At 42.3% G+C, this 14,142-nt stretch overlaps 1 protein-coding gene across 5 annotated transcripts in view; it reads right to left on the reverse strand.

Moving 5' to 3' along the window:
* Positions 1–14,142, reverse strand: part of CFAP74 (cilia and flagella associated protein 74) — a 100,553-nt gene that overhangs the window by 26,277 nt on the left and 60,134 nt on the right. For all 5 annotated transcript variants that reach the window (XM_054008933.1, XM_054008932.1, XM_054008935.1 and 2 more), the window contains 5 exons: positions 12,791–12,968; positions 9,705–9,817; positions 7,656–7,778; positions 6,640–6,761; positions 3,732–3,860 (listed from right to left, as the gene is read on the reverse strand). In XM_054008933.1, coding sequence (XP_053864908.1) covers positions 3,732–3,860; positions 6,640–6,761; positions 7,656–7,778; positions 9,705–9,817; positions 12,791–12,968 — 665 coding nt within the window. The remainder of the gene's footprint in view (positions 1–3,731; positions 3,861–6,639; positions 6,762–7,655; positions 7,779–9,704; positions 9,818–12,790; positions 12,969–14,142) is intronic.

A 14,142-nucleotide genomic window follows, 5' to 3' on the forward strand; every position in this document is an offset into this window, starting at 1 on the left:
GACTGTAAGAAGGAACTGAGGAGGGGCCGGGCCGGCAGGGGCATATATTTAGCGCCATGAAGGCACCACTCCGGGGGCTCTACAGTCGACCCGACAGGAGCTGCTAAGGCAGGGGCAGGCAAACTTTTTGGCCTGAGGGCCACATCAGGTTTCCAAAATTGTATGGGGTCCAGTTAGGGGAGGCTGTGTCTCCCCAAACAGCCATGCGTGGCCTAGCCCCCACCCCCTATCTGACCCCCCCCACTTCTCGCTCCCTGTTGGCCCCCCCGGGACTCCTGCCCCATCCAACCCCCCCATTCCCTGTCCCCTGACGGCCCCATCAGGACTCCTGCACCATCCACCACCCCCTGCTCCCTGTCCCTTGGCCGCCCCCAGACTCCCCACCCCTGACTGCCCCCCGCTTGCCCCATCCAACCCCTCCTCCCATTCCTGACTACCCCCACAGGACCCCTGCCCCCATCCAACCCCCCTGTTCCCCGCTCTCTGACCACCACGCCCTCTATCCAACCCCTCCAAAACTCCCCTGCCCTCTATCCAACCCCTCCCACTCCCCGCCCCCTTACCACGCTGCCTGGAGCACGGGTGGCTGGCGGCGCTACAGCCTTACTGCCCAGAGCACCAGGACAGGCAGCCACACTGCCCAGCTGGAGCCAGCCACGCCACCGCGCAGCACAGAGCACCGGGTCAGGCCACGGCTCTGCAGCTGCACTGCCCGGCTGCCCAGAGCATTGCGCTGGTGGCGCAGTGAGCTGAGGCAGCGGGGGAGGGGCTGGGGACTAGCCTCCCAGGCCATGAGCTCTGGGGCCGGGCAGGAGGGTCCTGCAGGCCGTAGTTTACTCACCTCTGTGCTAAGGGAAAACTTTCTAACGACTGTGCACGCGGCGCACGCACACACCTAATTGGAATCGATATGAGAAATCACTCAAAGAACAGAAAGTTAATCCAATGCCAATGACGTTATTCCACAATCTTTGTGAAACCTTGGGTCATTATAAATATGTTTATGGAGGCAGTCAAAAATGACATTTATTGTTTGTATCCTTAAAGACTAGTTAATGAGCAAATGAGATTGCTTGTCATAAACAGAAGTGTGATGTAGTGTTGGTATTTTCCTTTAGTTTATATTGGCATTTACTTTTCAATCTGTAAAGGTTAGGTATATATTCTGGCATTGAGAGTTGAAGATTTTAAATGTTTTTGCAAAAACAAATTTTCCATAGAAACACATTCCTGGAATATTCTTCTTTTGTGTTCCGAAATCTTCTAATGGAGAAGTTAGTGTCCGTGTCCCTTTAACTTTACAATGTTAAGTAAAGGCAACCACTTCAAACTGTTGAAGAGGCAACCTCATGAGATCTGTTTCTAGTGGAGTGCGGTATGCTTGATGATATTTACCTTATTAATATGGAGTGACTTTAAAATACATGTATTGTTTCTAACATTTCTGCAATACATCGTTTTATTTTACTTTTTATGCAAGGTGGTCTGCAAGCTCTCACCAGGCCAAGTCACAAAGGTATGTCTACACTGCAAAAAAACAAAACAAACATGGCAGCAAGTCTCAGAACTTAGGTCTACACACTTGGTTGTGCTATGGTGCTAAAAATAGCAGTGTAGACATTCCTGCCTGGGCTCTGAGGATACATCTACATGGCCAAAAAACCCAACCAACCAAACCCCATGGCAGCAAATCTGAGTCTTGGTCTACAGACTGGGCCACACAGGGCTCATGCTATGGTGCTAAAACCAGCAGCGTATATGTTCCTGTTTGGGTTGGAGCTCAGGCTCTGAGACCCACTCCCCTCACCAGATTTCAGAGCCCAAGCACCAGCCCCAGCAAGAATGTCTATGCTGCTATTTTTAGCGCTGTAGCGCAACCCTGAGTCTATAGACCCACTGCCATGTTTTTGTTTTGTTTTTTTACAGTGTAGACATTAGGCTGCCAGTGTCCATGGAATGTGTTCCACCTTCCAAGAAACCAAGAAGCAGAATACTTGGGGAATTCTGGCAGTTGGTAAATGAGAAATCTTGCTTTTAAATAGGCTGAAATCATGACTTTGTCGCAAGCAGGAGTACAGTTACAGTATGTGTGCTATGACTAAGTATTGGGCTGTGCACTGAAGACTGAGAGCTCCCCAAGTCCTATCAGCCCTTCTGTCTGCACACTTATCATTCCTGCTCGACACATTTAAGGCTTAATTTAAAAAAAGTCTATTCCTTCTTTTGAGGAGACTGAGTTTGTAGTGCTGAACCAATGATGTATTTGCACAAATGTCACTAGCTCAGCATTATACATCAAGCTTGTACCATAAAAATACCCCATCTCCCATGCTGTACCATACAGATCAGTTTGAAAGGACTGAAGCAGCCTGGTACTTATTCCATGAGTCAGAACCACCTTAATCTCATCAAATTTTTATGTTTTTTAAGCTTTCCCATTTTTCAAATGCAGATTAACATTTTTAATCCATGTTGTGCTTCTATCCATTCAGCAAATGTAATAGTGTTTCACAGGATCTGATGTTTAGGAACTGGAAACTGTCATACTAGTGATAACTGTTGTTGTAATGGGATAGAATTGGATATGTAGGAAGAATTGTAATGTTTATATTTTCTTTGAAAATTATGCTGATAAAAGCTTTGGCGTCTCATTTTAGAGCTGAGGGTCTAATTTTTGGAGAGGCTGAGGGCAAATGGGTGAAAATCTGACCCTACTGAAATCAATGAGACTAGAATTTTTACCTCACAACTCCAGATATAGTCAATGGGAAAGGCAGATGCTCAGCACCAATGGAAATCAGACTTAAAAGTCTGATTCTACTCTCACTATCACTGCTGTAAATCTGGAGTAATTTCATGATGCAACTGGTTTTACAACAGATTCAAAGGGATGTGACAGCAGAATCAGAACCTAACTAATCAATTTACACTTGAACAGGAAATGACTCACTAAATTCTGTTTTAAAAAGTGATTATAGCCATAGTCAGAGCATGGTCAGTAAAAGACCATGTCATCTAAATAGCCAAATGGATCTCTTGATTTATGTAGCTGTTCTCTTCTGTTTATATACGTAGCCTTCTTGTGAAATGGTGGCAGAGAATCATGTTGGGATAAGGCTTTTGACATTTTTGAGACTAGAAGGTGGTATTTTAAATTTAGAAAAGAATCCCAAAATGAGAGAGAACCTTTATAACCTCTCTGGGGATAGAGTGGGTATGCAGCAGCAGGTTTGGCTATTCTGCATTTACTCTGTAGCCACTTGTTCAGGGGTTAACTAATTAGTGATCTTTGATTAGAAAGCACACCCATGAGACAGAGAAATACCTTTTCAACTATGTGACACTGATGTGTCTCACTGTTCTGAAAGAGTAGCTTCCCCCACCATGACAGAAGTAACCTACTAGGACTGCAACTGCTAAGATTTTCACACTGTTGCTGTCACCACAGGGAAAGTATTACCATGTAGGAATGTGATCCAAGTCAATTTCCTCCTTAGACTTTGACATCTCAGAAGAATAGAGGAGGAGGAGGAGAGAAGGGGGAGAGTGCTTGAAAGGGCCAAGTTCAGTATAGCTATGCAATCGCACTGAAATCAATAGTGTGAAGTCCAGCCATTGCAGTCTGTGGGTGTAAGAGGAAAAAAATGGCCTGCTCTGACTTTTTGCAGACAGGCTCTCTAAATTAATATCTTAAATACTAAACAGAGAGGTGATTAATACCATTCATTCACCTGGGCAGGAACTTTAGCTGCACACTGAAGGATGACTGGGCTTGAATGTAACCTGTTTTCGGAAGAAGCTCCATGTGGTTACTCAGTTCTTTGCATACTTCAAACTTCAAGCGTAGCGCGGCTTTTGCTCTGCAAACAGATCAGACAGACCTGAGTGGGTTTGTGCTGCCAGCTCAACAGCTATACTTTACTCAATACTTTAGCTCTCTTTTCCCACTGCAGCTCAGTTTTGTATGTTGCACTTGGAAATATTCCAAGCTTTCTTTGCAAGCGAAGGAGAGTACACTGGGCACATAGAATTGTTAAAGCAAAATCACACAGTTATGTTATCTATCAGGCTACAATGCTTCCAAATCTGGGTTTCTACATTTGAGTTCACCCTGCTTCAAAGCCAAAATGTTGCAGAATAAAAGCAGTTTGTACTTGTCACACATTTTTCCTTCCTGAATCAACAGCTCCAGAGACACGTGGACTCTGTTCCAGGTGGAACCCATTCAGAGGTGAAGGGACAGCCTTGCTACAATGTCAGACCTGTGCGTTGCTAAGTAATCTGGCATGGGTGGGACCAAACAAATGTAAACAAGTATTAACTCATGAGTCAAAGCCGAGCAATCCCCTGAGCCTGGATGCCTGTTTAACCCACACACCACCTGGGTGTGGTCTTGTGTCCCATCTAGTGGCACTGAGACCACTTAGAGAGAGAGAATTAAATGAGTCTGCTCTACAGCCTTAGCTAAGAGCCAGTTGGCTTTTAGCTCATGCAGTAGAGGCTCATGCACTAAGATCCTCCAAGATGCTGAGGACAGGCTGCACAGTATTGAGAACCCTAAACTCAACGTGAATTGGAAGGCTGAACATCTTGGAGGACTTCTCCCCTTGGTTGGCCAAATTTTGGCCTAAGCTACTTGACAGTTTCGTAAAACAAGAACCTGGGATTTGCACTGAGAGTGTTAATCACTTTTAACTGACAAAAGTTATTCTGCCTCTGCATTTATAATCTCGTCCCTGGGAGTGGGTTATTTTAGACCAAGTAAATCTCTTACTTAACTTGTGCTTGTCACATTTGTGAGCTGAATTTCTGAGATAACAGCTCTACTATTTCTTTCCAACTGTGAAGAATCTCTGCAGTGTCTAATTCTGGTAAGAAGTTTAGAATACACGTCTTCTAACAGAAATAGTGTTTTTTAAAAAAAAAAAACAACCACCACCAATCCTATTAGCATGCATTTAAAAAGAATCTAAAATATGGGGATTGTTAAAATAGGAACACTCAGCATCTAGCAGCCAATAACTGCATTAGACAGAAAAAAAAAACCAGCACATGGAAGTCAATTAACAGAGTAGCTCACATAACCATTCTCTAAAGGTAAGAGTCACTGCACAGATCTCTAGGAAACTAACAATCTGCAGCACTATCTTTACACTGCAGTATGTTCTGACACCATGGGACAATGCACAGCTATTACAGTGATGAGGGCCATATAAGTACCTGGACAAAAATTCAGCATCCTCTGAAATAAGGATTTGGTCCATTTATGTATTTATATGGGACCTAGCACCACAGCATCTGAGCATCTTCCAATCATTCATGAATGTACATTTGTGTGAGTTGGGGAAAGTTTTATTATCCCCATTTTACAGATGGGGAACTAAAGCAAAAAAAGACTTGCCCAACATCATACAGGAAGTCTGTTGGAGAGCTGTGACTAGAGCCAAGGTCTCCCAAGTTCCAGGCCACTGCCTTAGCCACAAGATGTCATGCTAGGTATGTAAAGTATCTAGGAAACAAAGGCTATATCTACACCACCAAAAAAACCAAAACCCATGGCAGAGAGTCTCACAGCTTGGCTCAACTGACTCAGGATTGGGCTATGGGGCTAAAAGGAGCAGTGTAGACATTTTGGCCTGGGCTCTGAAACCCAACGAGGGGTTCTTGCTCCAGCCCAAGCAGGAATGTCTGTACTGCTATTTTTTTGTCCTGTAGCCCAAGCCCCGTGAGTCTGAGTCAGTTGATCTGGGCTCTGAGACTCGCTGCTATGGATTTTTTTTTTTGCAGTGTAGATATTCCCAAAATATGCCTAGGATGCTCCACAACAGCTCTGAACATTAATGACCCATGAATCATGCCAAGTGTATACTATACAGAGGTACTATAGTATCTGTTTAAAGGTATGCTTAACCTCCTTGGTGGCTGCCCTGTAGATCTTATGAGGCAGAACTGGCCTGAGGCTGGCTTCTAGTTTTGACATTGATTTTAACTACAGGGGAAAGCCAGAGGAAGAATAACAATGAAAAATACAAGGCACTTTGTAGGCTATCCCAGGCTGACTAAATGTATTTGTGTATAATGAAATAATAAGCTTAACATTCTTCCCTCCCTAAAATATATAGTGCTGGCAAAAGATGCTGGGTGTCTGCCTTAGAGACTGAAGTCTTCCATCCAGATACAACACATGCACCAGCAGTGCGAGTTTCCCCCACCAACCAACCAATCCTGAAATGAAGTGGCTAGCTCTTTAAATGATGGAGTAATTTACTCTTCGTGCCTGCTGAGTGCTTGGCTTCTCTGCTGACATAGCCAATATGGGACCCATTTAGTGGTATTTGTGGTTGTGGTTCTGTGCCTACCTGAATGGAGATGATCGAAAAACAAACCGATGGTAATGGAGAAAGACTTTCAGTCTATTCAAGCTAGTACCAAGAAAATTTTGAAGGCCTAATTAGGTGTTATGAGGCTTTTATTAAAACAAAAATTATTAAAATACTACTGGTCACTATATTAGTGTAGTTCACTGCCTATTAGTATGATGCTTTGATTTTTTTTCCCCTTCTCAGACAAGTCATTCCTTATGATCTCCCTATTTAGTTATTAATTAGCCAATCATGACTGTATTATGGAATAACTTACCTGCTTCGAATAATGATACAGTCTTGATACAGCCGGTCGTACATACAGATCTTTAGATCGACATTCAGATTGGGCACCCAAACAGGAACATCAACAGAGACTCCAATGACAGAAAAGTGTAGCTATATATTTGAATATACAAATCAATAATGGTTACTACTTTCCAGAGCCATTGAAAATTTCTAACAAATCAGGATAAAGAAAAACTAGGTTTGTGCTGATAAACAGCAGAATCATATATCCTATTATTAATATTAAAGATGTTTTACGTAAACACAATGAAGAAAATATCCTTTATAAATTAAAATGTTGCAGCTTTCACTTACCAGTATAAAACACAAACTATAGTAGTTTTTGTCCAAACATTATAGAAGGCATACATGTGTCATACTGGCTAATATTTTAAACTTTTTCTTAAAATATAGGATTTTTTTTTTTAAATTTAGCACTACAAGTTTAATAACCCTGGGTACTGCAGTCTGTTTGTGGGATAAACAGTTATATAATGGTCAGCACAGTGCAAGCTGCTCTCACAGTGACCCCCCCCCCCACCAAAGGACTCAGCCCAGTTCTAGCGGGAATGCTCCTTCCTTCCGAAGAAGTGTATCCACAAAGTCATGAGGGTCTGGACTACTCCTCTGCAGCTCTTTGTGGAGCTGCTGCTTTGTGGATTTTGGGGAGAGCCAGGTTTGGGGCAGACAGCCTCCTGCTAAGTATAGATTTTCTGCCAAACTACTAAGATCAATACCACGGCAGTGTGTGGCCTGAAATAAAAGTGTAGCATTAAAATACGTTGTAGTGGTAATTAGAGTTGTCACCTGTCCCAGTTATCATGCATTCTATGGGCGGTTTCACTTTCCTTTCTCAGGACGACTATAAACTTATTTTTCTCTAACCTCTCCCACAGCTTCAACCCCACCTCCCAACCCCTTGTAGTTCTTGTTACACATAGAAGGATGTCAAACTTGCTTTTCTTCAGTGTGTTAGATCAGACCCTGGCACTTAAAAACACTCACTGGTTTGCAGTTTGGGTTGTCAAATGTAATCTCAAATTCTGCATGTACATCCCCAGGGACGGAGGGGGTAAAAATAATCTGAAGTTTAATTGAGCTGAAGGGTCCGATTTCACCTTCTGTAACCTAAACATGATGCAAAAAAAGTGTTAACTTTCATTTAAAATCTGGCTGTATTAATCTGTTCTATATAGGACCTTATGCTGTGCTCATTATGGTAGTATCTTAGCCTGTACTGAATTACTGGACCTTTGTACATACTGATATATTAATATACATATGTTATATCAATCTATACAGTTACAGAGTTCTGCCCATTGTCAGACTGAACGCACTATGCTGGACACAGTAGAAAAGTGTATCAATAATACCTTGAAGAGCTTGATCCTTCGAAAAACTGAGCACCTCATCTGAGTCACGGAGTGCCTTCAATTTCCAGAGGGTGCTCAGCATCTTGCAGAAAAGTTGCTCAGCCATGGACTCTAAGTGTGACATCTGAGTTGTGTTTTGCCATCTCCTCTGATGGAAGGAGGGTAGAATACCCACTGTCTGGGCTGGTGTATATGTGATACATGAACAATGCTTTTTTGTGCTAGCACTCAAGGGCCTGTTCCTCCTTCCACTGAATTCAACAGCAGCAGGCTCAACAACCTCTCCTACTCCCCTCCACAAGGGGAACAGCAGAAGCCAACAGAAGCTTGCAGCCTATGATGGGTTTTGTAAAGCCCAGGACATGTGGAGATCCTGCTCCAAAGCAGCCAACACGAGTTACTGCTGAGAGTGCAGGGATAAGTCAGGGCCTTCCAGCCTCTCTCTGAGTAGATTCAGAGGCAGCTGCAAAGGGCCCCTTGGCCTGTCTTTCCCCCATCTCACATAGGATGCATCATCAGTTGAGAGGAGCCTGGGTAGCCTTCTGCCATCATATTCACTCTAATCTGAAACCTTGTCTCTGGCCAGAGATATCTATCTATCTATCTAACCTATCTATCACCTCTCTCTCTCGGTGAATTTCCCTTCCTTCCTCCCCCCCCCCAATCTTTCTAGATAGCAAGCTCTTTAAGGCAGGCATTGTGTCTTGCTAAGCCCGTGCAAGGCCTAGAGCATTTTGAGTGCTACTACAATATAATGAATAATAATAAAAGCAGCAAACTATGGCCTGATTTCAGTGAAAGCATGAGACTTTACATGCCGTATAGTTATGGAAATGTTTCCAAATTCCATGAAATAATGGTGAATCTATGAAAGGGGATGAAATTCAATGAAAAGTCCCCAGTTTGCCTACAATATGCTTTGGTTTAATTTTACATAAAACATACATTTTTAAAAGGCAAAGAAGACACAGAGTAGCTGAACCCAAGACTGAAATGGTGCCACGTATAAAATAGGTGTAAGCTCTTTCCTGACAGCTGGCTATGGTACATTTTAGGCAGAAAAAGGCGGTGTAAGATAGGTCAAACTGCAGAGTGCCAATACAGTAGAACCTCCGTTATGAACACCTCGAGACTGGTGGTGTTCATAACTCTGAAATGTTCGTAACTCTGAACAAAATGTTATGGTGGTTCTTTCAAAAGTTTACAGTTGAACATTGACTTAATACAACTCTGAAACTACTATGCAGAAGAAAAATACTGCTTTTAACCATCTTAATTTAAATGATACAAGCACAGAAAAAGTTTCCTTCCTTTGTCAAATCTTTTTTATAACTTTCCCTTTATTTTTTTTAGTAGTTTAACACAGTACTGTACTTTGCAGTATTTGCTTTCCCCCCCATCTCTGCTGCCTGATTGCGTACTTCAGGTTCCGAATGAGGGGTGTGGTTAACTGGTCAGTTCATAACTCTGGTATTCATAATTCTGAGGTTCTACTGTACAAATAAAATGCCTAAAATACAACCCCACTAACTGTGATGTGATATGATGAAACCTTATGGGTTTTTGAAGCCAACGCAAGCTTTGCTTGAATAAAGAATGCAGGATTTGGTTCCTGGTCAGTTTCCCTGACCCAAGAATTGGACTAGCTGAATGCCTGTACATATTTCAGTAAATACATTACCTTGCCCAGTGTAATTTCAATGGGTTCTTCTTCAGGTGGTGATTCCGCTGGGCTTTGTGCATTTTCTGCCTCTAGATCTGCCTTGGTGATTAATGCATCTTGACTAAGTTGTTCTAAAAGACAAACAGGATGTTGGGCCTGGGTAACTAACTCTGTGTTAAAAGCATCAGAGCCCATGTTCGTTGAGTTTTGGGGAATAATGCAAGGCCCATATCTTCTCTCAGGCTTTTGAAGAGGGGATTTATGGGGGATCTAGAGAATGATTTCTCTTTGTTCATATGAATGATCATGAGAGAAGAAGGTACAATTTAATTGTTAGACATACTGTAAATGTTCAGAATGCAGCAAGACCTGTAGTTATTCTTAACTCATCCTCCTGTGAGAGTGAGATCATAGTCCACAGTTTGCTCTAGTCATGTGAAAGCATGGTCCTCGCTTATGAGCCTCCCACTATTGGTGAGTTTCATTGGGCTAGTAGCTGTGATTGGGATGACCCTGGCCACCTGAGGGAGCTGGAACCAATCCCATGAAGGGCCCCAAATCAGAGAGAGCTTGAATTGGACTTGATCCAATAGGGAGTGCAGAGAGCAGAATATCAGTGTGATGTTTTCAGGAAGACCTGTGTTGCAAGCAGGATGTGCTGCTGCATTTGGACCATTAGCTGATTCTTAATCAGCCCAGATATAACCATAGAATCATAGAAGATTAGGGTTGGAAGAGACCTCAGGAGGTCATCTAGTCCAACCCCCTGCTCAAAGCAGGACCAGCACCAACTAAATCATCTCAGCCAGGGCTTTTGTCAAGCCAGGCCTTAAAAACCTCTAAGGATGGAAATTCCACCACCTCCCTAGGTAACCCATTCCAGTACTTCATCCCCTCCTAGTGAAATAGTTTTTCCTAATATCCAACCTAGACCTCCCCCACTGCAACATGAGATCCTTGCTTTTTGTTCTGTCATCTGCCACCACTAAGAACAGTCTAGCTCCATTCTCTTTGGATCCCCCCTTCAGGTAGTTGAAGGCTGCTATCAAATCCCCCCTCACTCTTCTCTTCTGCAGACTAATTAAGCCCAGTTCCCTCAACTTCTCCTCGTAAGTCATGTGCCCCCTAATCATTTTTGTTGCCTACAGTGGACTCTCTCCAATTTGTCCACATCCTTTCTGTAGTGGGGGACCCAAAACTGGACCACTCCAGATGTGGCCTCACCCGTGATGAATAGAGGGGAATATTAACTTCCCTCGATCTGCTGGCAATGCTCCTACTAATGCAGCCCAATATGCCATTAGCCTTCTTGGCAACAAGGGCACACTGTTGACTCATATCCAGCTTCTCGTCCACTGTAATCCCCAGGTCCTTTTCTGTAGAACTGCCACTTAACCAGTCAGTCCCCAGCCTGTAGCAGTGCATGGGATTCTTCTGTCCTAAGTGCAGGACTCTGCACTTGTCCTTTTGAACCTCATCAGATTTCTTTTGGCCCAATCCTCCAATTTGTCTAGGTCACTCGGGACCCTATCCCTACCCTCCAGCATATCTACCTCTCCCCCAAGCTTAGCGTCCTCCGTGAATTTGCTGAGGGTGCAATCCAACCCATCACCCAGATCATTAATGAAGATGCTGAACAAAACCGGGCCCAGGGCTGACCCCTGGGGCACTCCACTTGATACCGACTGCCAACTAGACAGCGAGCCATGATCACTACCTGCTGAATCCGACAATCTAGCCAGCTTTCTATCCACCTTATAGTCCATTCATCCAATCCATACTTTTTTAACTTGCTGGCAAGAATACAATGGGAGACCGTATCAAAAGCTTTGCTAAAGTCAAAATATATCATGTCCACTGCTTTCCCCGTATCCACAGAGCCAGTTATCTCATCATAGAAGGCAATAGGTTGGTCGGGCATGACTTGCCCTTGGTGAATCCATATTAACTGTTCCTGATCATCTTCCTCTCCTCCAAGTGTTTCAAAATGGATTCCTTGAGGACCTGCTCCCTGATTTTTCCAGGGACTGAGGCTAGGCTGACTGGTCTGTAGTTCCCTGGATTCTCCTCCGTCCCTTAAAATGGGACCTCTGGAGCTAAATGCATGAGCCTCTACTGCATGAGCCAAAAGCCATATGGCTGTTAGTTAAGGCTGTAGAATAGACACATTAATCTCTCTCTCTCGGTGCCACTACATGGGACAGTACACCACACCCAGGAGGTGTGTGGGTTACACATACTTCATCATAACTGGAGGAAGAGGGGTAATTTTGGCCAACTCAGCAAATCCATGCTCAGTATGTCATGGGATCTTTAATGTGCCTGGAGAACAGAGATCTTAATGTTTGATCTCACCTGAAAGACAGTATACAGATATTTTATGTTGTAGAGAGAACACTGTAATTGTAACAAAACAATCTAAAGAACTGTTACTGAATCTTTTAGGTTCAAAACACAAAATCCATATTTTAATTAAAAAAAGAAATCCTAATATGATTTTAAGTGTCTTTTGATCAGAATGGTAAAATGATTAGAATGACTGGGAACACTTACATCCATTAATACAGATATTGAAGAAGCTTAGTCTCTCTCTCTCCCCCCCCCCCTCAAATCTTATAAAGCACAAAATAAAGATTAAAAGATGAAAGGAAAAATGTCTGAGGAGGTTCATCTGTATGTCACTTTGTTCCTAAAATTATAGGTTATAAAAATAAACTTGTCATGTGGCTCTCTTGTGAAAGGTGGGTGTTCAGTTGATGAGACAAGAACAATGATAACAATTTTGTAGTCTCTACAGGAAAATCCAGTTGGATTTTGTGTGTGTATCTGAGGTTAGTACTTGATAAGGAGTGAGGTTGGGGACATTCTCCACTGCTTTTAGTATATGCAGTGGTGCTAGTGCATTATTTTTAGTCACTTTTGTGTGGTGCCTGAAGCCTTTCTGTTGGGACAGCATACAAACAAAAGCATACACTACTACTGGAACGGGCATTGTTTCATTTATTGAGCAGGTTTGCTAAGCATCTTGGCTCCAGTCTCTTACGTGAACGAATGAAACTGTTAGGAGAATGTTTAGCCTCAGTTTTCTAAAACCACAGTCTTACCTACATGGCTGCTGCCCAGGTTGTTTTCAGTCTTCTGGCTCTCACCCAACATGTAAGTCTGCCTAACTTCTTCAGTTTTGACAGGAGAAACTTGTTCCTTGTTTTCATACAGAGATGATTCCACAGGACTGCTGCTGGCTTTCTCTTCAGAGGTGATGCCATCCAAAGCTGGACTAACCTAATTAGATGATTTATAGAAAAGATTTTAAAACATAAAACATATCAAGCTGTAACTTAAGTGCACCTAGCTCCATTCCATCTGCCACCTTTCGAAAGGAAGTAGCCTTATTATCTAACTACATTCTATATTGTGTGTGGAGAAAATGCACTGTGTTCTATACAAAGTGCACACTTTTTTATACTACAGTTTTATTGGTGGTAGGATGCCATTATTGCGCCTCAGAAATGGAATTGATATAGTGAGCACAATTCACTGGAACATTGAGTGACTGTGTTCAGAAAAATGACTCAGGAAAATTGACATTTTGTATTGTTTCTCAAGGACTTCATAACAAATTTCCTAAAACACACAAGTAAACAGGTGCTTTTCTTTAACTGCCAAAGCTGAAAATTCAGCCTTGGATCTGAGTCAAGCATAGCTTGACTTCTCTTTCAGTGAGACTTGTTACCAGTGATACAAACTCTGCATTTGAAACTGGGCAAGTCTGCTGCTGATGCATAGCCAGAATAGAATCCATATTACTTGTTAAGGTGTTCTGGGTTTGCATTGTTAATTGGAATAAAGAGTGATAAAACTTTGTTTTAGGTAGCAAAGAAAGTGGATATGAAAGAGAATATAGACAAGGAGTTGTGAATTCAGAAGGTGTAATTTCTCAATAGTCAATTTCCTTACATGAATAAAACTTTAATATGATAGAATTAGAGTTGAAAACCACGGTGAAGTCAGCTCAGCAGTTTTATTGTACATTGTTTGACGGTCTCTCTTATAACAGGTCTATCACTTTCTTAAAAATTAAAAAAGATTAGTTTTGAAACACCTTGGAGCCAATTAAACTGTAATATATAAAAAGAAGTTAAAGATTGGGCTGATTTAAAAAAAAAATCAGATGAAATATCCTCAAATTGTCCCATTAATTTACTGTGGGACTTAACCACCACAAAAAAAGTTAATTATAACAATATTGTTAATCAAGACCGCAGTTACAGAGCATGATTTGATTGATATGATTTTTTTAAACCACACTAGAGGAGAAAAAAAAATTTCTCTGGAAATGCCACCCTGGAATCAACTAATTATCTCAGCTTTCTTTTTTTTCTTCTTTTTTTTTTTTTAAAGTAAGCTTCTAACTTTGTGGCTGCAGAGGAAAGCATGAAAATGTGACCTGTGTATA

Source organism: Malaclemys terrapin, chromosome 19, assembly GCF_027887155.1.
Source record: "Malaclemys terrapin pileata isolate rMalTer1 chromosome 19, rMalTer1.hap1, whole genome shotgun sequence".
NCBI classification, from domain to species: Eukaryota; Metazoa; Chordata; order Testudines; family Emydidae; genus Malaclemys; species Malaclemys terrapin.